The sequence below is a fragment of the Arachis duranensis genome, chromosome 4 (assembly GCF_000817695.3).
Source record: "Arachis duranensis cultivar V14167 chromosome 4, aradu.V14167.gnm2.J7QH, whole genome shotgun sequence".
Taxonomy (NCBI): Eukaryota; Viridiplantae; Streptophyta; class Magnoliopsida; order Fabales; family Fabaceae; genus Arachis; species Arachis duranensis.
The window spans coordinates 28,430,583-28,441,425 of NC_029775.3; the positions used below are offsets into that span (position 1 = coordinate 28,430,583).

The 10,843-nt window shown below is 38.2% G+C and overlaps 1 protein-coding gene across 1 annotated transcript; it reads left to right on the top strand.

Annotated features, from left to right (window-relative positions):
- The first annotated feature begins 237 nt into the window (after window positions 1–237).
- LOC107483905 (uncharacterized) lies at window positions 238–1,743 on the top strand. Its single transcript, XM_016104511.1, has one exon. The coding sequence runs from the start codon at window positions 238–240 to the stop codon at window positions 1,741–1,743; it is 1,506 nt and encodes a 501-aa protein (XP_015959997.1).
- Window positions 1,744–10,843: the final 9,100 nt, after the last annotated feature.

Genomic DNA, 10,843 nt, shown 5'->3' on the forward strand with positions numbered 1-10,843 from the left:
TATAGCATCCGGTGAGGTGTTGAGTACAGAGTCATCGAATCGGATCATTTGAAGTATCATGGAAAATGCAAGGAATTCGGCAAGGGTTGTACTTGGTTGATTCGTGTAGCGCTTCGTGCACGAAAGGGGACTTGGGAGGTTAGGAGGTACAACGGGCCACACACATGCCTCGCAACTTCTATTTCAAGTGATCACCGTCAGCTGGATTACCACGTTATATGTGCGAGGATTCTTCCTATGGTCAGGGCCGATGCTGCGGTTACGATAAAGGTACTTCAACAAGCGACAGAAGCTGATTACGGTTTCAGGCCTAGTTACAGGAAGGTTTGGATGGCTAAGCAGAAGGCAGTGGCACAAATATATGGAGATTGGGAAGAGTCTTACGCAGAGTTGCCACGTTGGATGCTAGGGATCCAGGCGACAATGCCAGGAACAATCACGGTGCTGAAGACGTCTCCTATTCGGATTGGTGGTGGGGTTGATGAGTCGACGGTGTACTTTCACCGGCTTTTCTGGACATTTCCACCCTGTATCGAGGCATTCTGGCATTGCAAGCCGCTCGTCAGTATTGATGGTACCCACTTGTATGGGAAGTATGGAAGGACGCTGTTGTTGGCGATAGCTCAGGACGGGAACTCGAACATCCTGCTGATAGCATTTGCCCTTGTGGAGGGCGAAAATGCAGAGTCGTGGTCATTCTTCATGTCCAATCTCCGAGAGCATGTGACTCCTCAGGAGGGTATCCTTGTAATCTCTGACAGACATAATGGGATCAAGGCAGCGCTTGAGGCACCTGAGACTGGATGGCTGCCTCCTCGGGCTTTCCGGGCCTACTGTATAAGGCATGTGGCTGCGAAGTTCGCCCTAACGTTCAAAGGTAAGGACTCAAGGAGGTTGCTGGTGAATGCTGCCTACGCAAAGACTGAGGCAGAGTTTTACTACTGGTTTGATATCATGCGGACTGAGAATCCAGCAATGTGTGAGTGGGCCAACCGTATGGAGTATGACAAATGGACCCAACATGAGGATGCTGGTCGACGGTTCGGGCACATGACCACAAACATCAGTGAATGTGTGAACTCCGTGCTAAAGGGAACTCACAACCTGCCGGTCACATCGTTGGTTAAGTCAACCTACGGGAGGTTTGCTCAGCTATTTGTGGTACGGGGACAGACAGCAGAGGCACAACTCGGATCTGGCCATGAATTCTGTCAGGCATTGGTCAAGGCTATTGATCGGAACCTAAGAGACTCTAGGTGCTTTACTGTGACATTATACGACAGGCATCAGTTCGAGTACACCGTCGCTGAGACAACACCAACGGGGACCTTCTCGCTGGGTAGCTATAGAGTTTCCCTTAAAGATCACCGATGCGACTGTGGCCACTTCCAAGCGCTGCATTATCCTTGTTGCCACGCCATTGCGTGTTGCGCCTACTCCCGGCTTAACTGGGCGTCATATGTTCACGAAGTGTATCGTATGAGTGAGGTGTTCAACGTTTACAACCAGGGGTTTCTCCCACCTATCCCTGAAGGACTATGGCCTCCATATGCTGGGCCAACAATCATTCCTGACCCTAATATGCGGCGTGCAAAGGAAGGTTGTCCGAAGGCAACTAGGATCTGTGGAAGCATGGATCAGTCTCAGGAGAATCAGCCGAAGCGTTGTGGGCTATGCCGTCAGCCTGGGCATACGCGGAGGAACTGTCACCAGCGAAGACAAAGTAGTGGAGGGGATGCGTAGATCTCATGTCGTGTAACATGCCGTCTATGCTGTTTGAGTTGTTTCATGGTCTAGATAATCTTAGTAATGTATGGTTGGTTAAGTATGTGACTGTCAACATGTTTCTTTAACACAAAAATTTCACATGAATAAACTCCTATTATTTTACCTGTTTGATTAAACCACTTTGGACATCTTTCATATTGTGCATTATAATATAAACCGTAGAGGAACACATCAAATAATCTGAAACCGGTTAAACTACTTGGTCAAAAGATAAATAATATTTAACATAAGTCTGAAAGCCATAAATACTAAGTAGCATGCTCAATACATAAACTAACAAAGTCCCTACCGGACAGGAACAAATAACATAACTAATCAGAATCCTTAATGGTGTCACTGTCATCATCGTCGAACTGGCCAAGCAGGTGACCTCCGGTGCCACACAAAGGAGGACGCCGAACCCGCCTAGGTCTGTGATCTGCCGCTGGTGCTGAGGGGTGTGCGGGAACCGCACTGAAAGCAGAGGCAGGTGTCCCTCCTAACACAAACCATGGGTCAGACAACGATACTGCCGGCTCGTTGAGGTCAACTGCCAACTGAGCCTGAACATCGTCACTCCGTGGCTGCTGATCAGCAAACTGGGCATGCTCCTCAGGCATCTGTGGCCTATAATGGGTATCATCATCATCCCTAAGCATGTCTGCTATATCCCTGTAGAACTCGGACTCAGTAACAGGATCAACAATGTCCATCCCGACAGCCGCGGTAGTAAACTCAACAAAAGCATGTGGGCTCACGTTCCCAAACAGCTGAGAGCTAGTACCCACGTCGAACGTCGGCTGATCCATAGCTGATGCTGATCCAACTACCTCCTCAGCAGGCACGTGATCAGTGCCGTCCCCCTGCTCGGATGGTCCTCTGTTAGGCGCACCTCGACGGTTAGGCCGCGCAGGTGGCCGTCTTCCTCTACGTCGAGGAACACGGTAGTCCACTGCATTCCCAGGCTCAGCTCCAAGAACGTCCTGCTCCAAACGGTCGGCAAACTCCCTCCACTCGCAATCGGTGGTCCGGGTCCCTATACGGCGACGCCGATCGACTCGTCTGTTATCTGGTCTGTCATAAACGTGCACTCTAGGAGGTGCCTGGGACGACCTTCTGTGACGCGCTTCCTCAGTCAACACAATCGGCCTCGGATCCTGAAATGCTACATCTGGGGATAGGAACCTGTGCGCCACACGGCACCACCACTCCAGGTAATCTGTTGATGGACCGGGGTCGAGGACTCGATCGACCCATATGACTGACTGAAGCCTGTCCTCCCAAAGCTGGTGCCACTCCTGATAATATGTAGGAAACCACCGGTCCCCACCCCTACCATCCTTCGCATGTAGCCAATCTATGTTCAGAGCTCCATCTGGGAGATGCTGAACACCGCCGAACTAGGGTAGAACCATATCGACCTGGTGCCACTCGATCGCAGCAAAATATATCAGGCTAGTGACGGCCGTCCATAGCCGTCGGTGCTCGTCAGCTAGTATCTCCGGATGAATAACAGCAGCAACATCAGCAGAAGAATAAGGCTCCCACACAAACTGTATAGAAACAGTAAGAGTTTGATGAGACAGTGACATTTAAGAAAAACTAGTACAAGTATCAGTAATAAATAAATGACTCACATCGTGGACACGTAGTCGATCCAGTGCAAGGCGTGCGGAAACTAATCTCTGTGCCCCTGCATCGTTCCTCGGCACAAACTCAGCCCACCTACAATTTTAATTGAAATGATGTCAAAACAAACCATAACACATCTTGTTTTTACAATTTATGAACGGAAAATACTAAACCATACCTGGAAGCAAGAGGAAACCGGAACCGGTCAAAACCAGTGGGCCTCAGAGTGGGAAACCTCCAGAAAATCCAAGACTGTAGTAGCTGTAGCGGCCCAACCAAGTTAACGACGTTCCTGTTTGTACCACGACAAAAACACCTATACAACCAGGCCAGTGCAGCGGAGCCCCAGCTATATCTGCCCAAGTCGTCCAATGATGCCAAATAAGGCAACCAGCGAAGGTGTACCCTGTTTGCGTTCTTGTCCGCAAACAGCTGAGACGACAACAGCATCAGGATATAAGCGCGTGCGTATACACACACGGTCTCATCAGTAGCATCTGCAGGGAGAAACCCGGAACCTCTCGTGGAACCATGTGTAGCACACTGTCATCTGCTTGACTTTACTCTGTGGAGGTAACTCCCCGAACAACTCCTCCACTGACTGTTTAGCCTAGCCAGATGATACAAGCCCGCAGTCTCCAGATACGGTATAATCCGGTCATGTAAGGGCATATTCTGCTGCCGCCTAACGGCGCTAATAACCCTACTAGGCTGCAAAACGTGGGTAACAAAATCCCTTAACATACAACCATTACAAACAACACCAAACATAATTTTCGTAAAAATTATTAGACTCGTCACATTAAATTCATTGATTCTCTTATTGTGTAATAAACAGTGAAGCTACGAATACTATGCACTCATTATAACAAATTAACAATATAAATACAGAAAAAAAATATTTTTCAATAAAATATTAATATTTATAATAAAATATTTTACAAAAATACTATTAACCACACTAACAAGATAAATAAGCATAATAAAATATGCATTACTAACAATACTGATAATAATATTAACATTTGCGTAGACAATATTAATAAACGCCTCACATTTTGATTGAGAGTAACCATAATAATATCAATATTTATGTAAATAATATTAATCAGAATAACAATACAAATAAACATAATAAAATATTTTTACTAACAATATTCTTAATAATATCAATTACTATATTAGTATGAATTTTAATAACAATAATAATAACAATAATAGTAACTAACCTCTTCGTCGATATATCCTGCCACGTGAGCGACGCCATTTAGTCGGTACAAGCGATCCTCATCCTCCATTGGCTCCACCACCCACTCCTCCTTCACACCTCCAAAGTTTTTCCAAATCCTCTCAACACAACAACAACTTCCTTTTTTTTCTACTGTCTCGAATGATCCGCCCCTGTCTTCAGCGGATTACTTATATAGCTACACACATAAACCGCGGTGGGTTACCGGGTTTTATGTGCAAACAACTTTTCTCGTAAACCGTGGTGACTCTCTACGGTTTATGCATGCCATCTTTCCTTCGTAAACCGTAGTGACCTACCACGGTTTACACTCTAAAAATTTTGTCCATAAACCGCTGGGACCTGCCACGGTTTATGCACGTTTTGAAACCGTGGTGGGTTGCCACGATTTACATAGAAATGAATTTTTGCACATGCACGTAACAACAAACAATTTTGCACATTTAGGTAAAGGAATCTCCCATTCTATTTAAATAAGTAAATTGTCCTAATAATAATAATTTAATATACTAATAAAAAATTTAAAAAAAATTATATATTTAAGATTATCCAAATGTTGAATAACATACTTTGCGGCTAATGTAAAATTACGAATAATTTCAATTAAATTAAAATAAAAAAATAAAAACGGATATGTATTCAACCTCTCATTTACACACTCACGAAGCTTCACTTTCTCTTTTATTCAACTTCAAAACGCAGTTTCAGCAACCATATAAAGGCCAAATTAAGGAGAAAAACATTCAAATGAAAGACACGTATCTCACATGCATTTACTTTTAGAGTTATGTTACGCCTTATTTTCACACCTGCCAAATACAGTTTATAATTTTCTTTTGGGGCCTGCTACACATACAAGTAAAAAGGCCGTACAAGTTTTACAAGTTATCAGCCCAAACTTCATTAACACGCGCATTAACTCATTTTGAATGGAGCGTAACTACACGCGCCCCACTCAAACGGTTCCTCTTCGTCTTCTTCTTCTTCTTCTTCTCTTCTTCTTCTTCTTCCTCTTTCTCTTCTTCTTCCTCTTCCTCTTCTTCTTCTTCTTCCTCTTCTTCTTCTTCTTCTTCTTCTTCTTCTTCTCTTCTTCTTCTTCTTCCTCTTTCTCTTCTTCTTCCTCTTCCTCTTCTTCTTCTTCTTCCTCTTCTTCTTCTTCTTCTTCTTCTTCTTCTTCTTCTTCTTCTTCTTCTTCTTCTTCTTCTTCTTCTTCTTCTTCTTCTTCTTCTTCTTCGTTTTTTTTTCAATTTTCATGGTTTCTGAAATTCTTCTTCTTCTTGCTACACGTTCTTCTTCCTCTTACTCTTCTTCTTCTCCTTTTCTTTCGTTTCTGCACGTTGTTCTTCCTCATTTTCCTCTTCTTCTTCTTCTTCTTCATTTACGTCTTTTCTCTCTGTTTTCTCTTTTTTTCGATTTTTCATGGTAAAATCGTTTTTGAAGAAGAAAAAGCAGCAGAAGATGAGGAGGAGAAAGAGAAAGAGTTCCGAATTATGCATAAGATGTACTTCAACGAATTTTGGGTGTAGTTTTTTAAATCCTTTGGGTGTATTTTCTGTAACCCTTTGGGTGTATTCCTATAATCGTTTGGGTGAATTCTTGTAACCATTTGGGTGTATTTTCTGTAATCCTTTGGGTGCATTTCTGTAATCATTTGGGTGTATTTGAGTGATATCTGACTGATATCTATGGGTGTATCTGACTCATATCTATGGGTGTATCTTACTGATATCTATGGGTGTATTTTTCATTTCAGAAAAAATGGCAAGCATTACAGAAATACACCCAAACGATTACATAAAATACACCCAAGAGATTATAGAAATACACCCAAACGATTACATAAAATACACCCAAGAGATTACAGAAATACACCCAAATGGTTACAGGAATTCACCCAAACGATTATAGAAATACACCCAAAAGATTACAGAAAATACACCCAAAGGATTTAAGAAATACACCCAAAATCATGCATAATTCAGAACTCTTTCTCTTTCTCCTCCTCATCTTCTGCTACTTCTTCTTCTTTAAAAATGATTTTAGAGCTTGATGTCAAAAAATAATAGAAATCGAGAATAACGAAAAAAGAAAACAGAGAGAAAAGCACGTAAATGAAGAAGGAGAAAGAGAAGGCAAGAAACAAAAGAAAAGAAGAAGAATAAGAGGAAGAGGAAGAAGAACGTGCAGCAAGAAGAAGAAGAAGGTGCAATGAAAACGTGCCGTAACAGTATGTGGAGGAACTAACGTCAATGACGAAGAACAAACCAGTGAGAAAGGAGGAGAAAAGAACGATCGAAAAAGAAGGAGAAGAAGAAGGGATGTAGCGCGTGTAAGGAACGTAGCACTTGCAGCGAATTTTGGGGATTAGAGTTTAATTGGCTTGTAATACTTACAAGCCCTAATCGCTTGTACGCAGAGTTTTCCCCTTTTCTTTTTTGGCCAAACAGGACACGTTTCGAATATGCATCCACCCACATGTCAAGCGCAGCTCGCTTGCGTGTTGTAGCTGTTTTTTTTTTTAAATACAAATAGATAATAAAAATACTAAATAATGTAAACAATAAATATATTAAATGTTTAATTTATTAGATGTGTGAATAATTATCCTAATATTAAAATTTAAGTGTGTTTAAAATTATAATATATTTTTATTTTATTAAACTAATTTTAAAATCTATTATTTACATTATTCATAAAAATCATTTTTTATTTAGCAATGTCTTTTTTTTTAAATGCCAAGTACAGATTAAGTTTTATAAGATAGTTTTATTATTTTTTATTTTTTGTCACTGCCAAAATAGGTTCTGTTTTGTAGACCTGTTTATTTGTAGATCTATATTTTTGTATAGGGTCCATTTAGTGTACAGATGTAGATGTACAGATTTTTATTTTTTTGTAGTTGTTTATTGATTTAAAAATGTATCACTAAAAGTGTTACTTAAAGAGAAAGTGTTACTCTTAATCGTTAACTTGGCTCTGATATCAATTTTTTTTTCGTCGACTTTTCTTTTAATTTCTTTTTCGAAATTTATATTAACTCTTCATATTTTACTTTGAATAAGTTTATAATTTGTATGGATTCAATTGGTGGTGCTTTATTTAAAAGATTTTGATAAAAACAATTTGCAAATTCATAATCTAAAGTATTGACCATTTCTACTATTTATTACTAGTCCTTGATGTATATTTATAATTTTGATTTATAACTTTTCAATCTTGTTTTAGTTTATAATATTCTTTTTTGCATGGATTATTGTATATAAAATCTTTTATCTGTTTGTCTTTTTCTTTAATATAATTTCTGAAATCCTCAATAACTTCTTTTATTTCTACACTTTCTCTTGTTTCTAAATATCTGTTTAATTTTTCAATTTCATTCTCCATTTTTTCTTTCAACAGCTTTAATTCTTTTAAGTCATAATATGGTTTTCCAGGCATTTATAAATTTTTTAAGTTTAATTCTAACTTGTTTATATTTATTCTTATTTCTATCCTTTTTATTATAAGATTATCAATTTCAATCTGAAGATTATTTAATTCCTTTTATACTCCTTTATTTTACTTTTTAATTTTCTCGTCCTTTTTCTTTTTATTTTCTTTTCTGGTTTTTCAATTTTTTTATGCTTCATTATTTATTTTAAAATTTCTGCAAACTCTATCATCGATTCATCACTATTTTCTAGAGATTTTATTAATTTTTCTAGCTCTTCAACTTCTCTTTTTAACTTGTCATAGATTATTTTTAGGGCTTCAAATGCTCTTTGATTTATTTCAGAAAACTGTAAATAATTCAAATGATTTTCTCTTTCAAAGAGCTCTTGTTTCTTGTCTTGATAAGTCACATATATTTCTTCTTTATTTATTGTCATAATTTAGTGTTTAGAGTTTCATTTAATTTTTCGACCTTTTTTGTTAGTTCTTTTATTTCAGAATTTTCTTCTTTAATTTTTAACTTAGATAAACTTAAAGGGCTATTAATTTTAGATTTTCTTATTTGAAAATTCGATGAGACTAATTTTCCTGATGGTTCTTTTAATAATAGAACTGGGTTTTCAATAGCTTTATATTTTGGTATTTCTGTTTTTACAATTTTCTGAAATAATTCATCAACATAAATCCTTTCTCTATTTTTAAATATTATACTATGATGGCTATTTGTTAAAGCGTAATTTATTGCATATGTAATTGAAAATGGTTCATCATCTTGTTCCATTAGATTCTTTCTGTGAAATTTATGCAGATTTTATCTTTATAGGGGCTTCAAGTTGAATTTTTCCATAGTATATTATATTTTTTCTATTAAAAACTTCTTTTAAAAGATTCTGTTTATTAAAATTTTCATTTGATTTGAGATTTAATTCTGTTTTTAGAACAACCTGTTTTTCATTATCTAATAAGGCAGATAATCTATAATAATCAGATTCTTCCGTTAATTCTAAGCTTTCTAAATAATTCATAACTAAGAGATTAGGATAAAGACGTACCTTTCTGGAGAAAAACTTCCTTTATTTAGTATATTTTACATAAGGTGCTTTTATCTCCAGAGGGAAAATTGTAGATATTAACTCCAGAGGGGAGTTTAAAACTATTTTTTTCTAAGGGAATTCTTTGTCAGACGGAGTTTAGAATTGGTTTTTCCTAAGGGAATTCTTCTTCAAACTATAGAATCGCCTCGGCAGCTTCCTCCTTGCTCTCCTAGCATATGAGTACTCTTAGCCTTCTGCTTTCTGTTTTCTGATGCTTCTTCAATTGCCTAAGCAACCTATTTATAATAGTTGGGTTTGATGGACAATTCCCATCCTTACCCTTCTTATGACATCATTGCTTACGTCATTGTTTGTTCTCTCACACCAGCTACATTGTTGGTGCTCTATGACCTAAGTGCTTACGTCATTATGCAATAATGTTAAGAGATGCTTCAGATGCACTATCCTCCTCTTTTATCATGTGACCCTCAGATGCATTGTCCTCTTCTTTCATCATGTGAGTTGATTCCGTTTCATTATTGCTTTCTTCAGATAACTCTGAGGCACATAGCTGGCACTTGTGGTCTTCTTTGTCTTTTATCAAATAGCAGAGATTCCTCTTTATCCCTTCAGGGAGCTTTTCTAAAAGTCTGGATAAGTTGTAGAATGCTAATTCAAATTTCACCAAGAGTCTCATCTCTCTTTCTTCAATTTTATTTCTTTTACTGGACACAAGCAAAGTATTTCTACTTTTATAATTAATCCTTGTGTGAGATTCCTTCGTTATTTTTTGAGTTCTTTCAAAGACCCTTGCTAATGTGCTGGCTAGCCTTCCTTCATGACTGTAAATTGTTAAGTCTTGAATCTGATCAATTGGTTGAAAATTTCCTGGGAAGACGGACATGAATATTACTTGGTGTGCTGGAACTAAGCATTCTTCTTCATCATTAAAAATAGGTTGACTATTCGTAAATTTTAGGGATATATCCCTTGGATTTACGTTGTCAATCATATTTTTAAATCTCTTTACTGCATCAACGAATCCTGCAAGAAACTCACTAATAATTTTTAGATCATTAAAAATTAAAATTGTATCAATTAGTCCATACTGGAAGAACTGATTGGTATCAGATGGGGAAGCCTCTGGAAATATAACCAGCTTTGTTAGCTGTTCTTTGGCAATAGGATAATATCCCAAAATTGCCCTTTTTTCTTCAGTCCAATTCAGGACTATGTTAAGGGTTTCTTTGAGATTTGATCTATAGACCCTTTTCTTTTCCTTGATTTCAGCCCTTGTAGGAATGTTTCTTATTATCCCTGTTCTCTGGGTTTGAATTGGAGCTTTATCTGCTCTTTTTAGGATTTGCTCTGGATGGAGAGCTTCATATTCCCTAAAGGATTCCTTTGCCTCATCCAGTGTTAGAAACCCTCCTTTATGAATTATCCTTGATTGATGTGTGAATGGTGCTGCTTTTTCCCAAGCATCATATACTCCTTTCATGGGGCCATTATAAATTACATAATATTTTTTATCTTGGGTAGATTTTTTGATAATTTCAGCAATTGTTTTATTTTCTGGAATTTTTTCACCTGATTTGTCCACCACGCTTAGCTGGCTAAACTCTGATGGTTTTGGTTGTTGTGTTGATTTCATTGCTTCGACGGCCTTCTTGAGGGATTGGATCTGTGTCCTTATTTGCTGACAATGCTTGCATTTTTCGAGTTCTTG

Coding starts and splice junctions, on each gene's coding strand:
- LOC107483905 (XM_016104511.1), top strand. CDS start 238: ATGGTCAGGGCCGATGCTGCGGTTACGATAAAGGTACTTCAACAAGCG.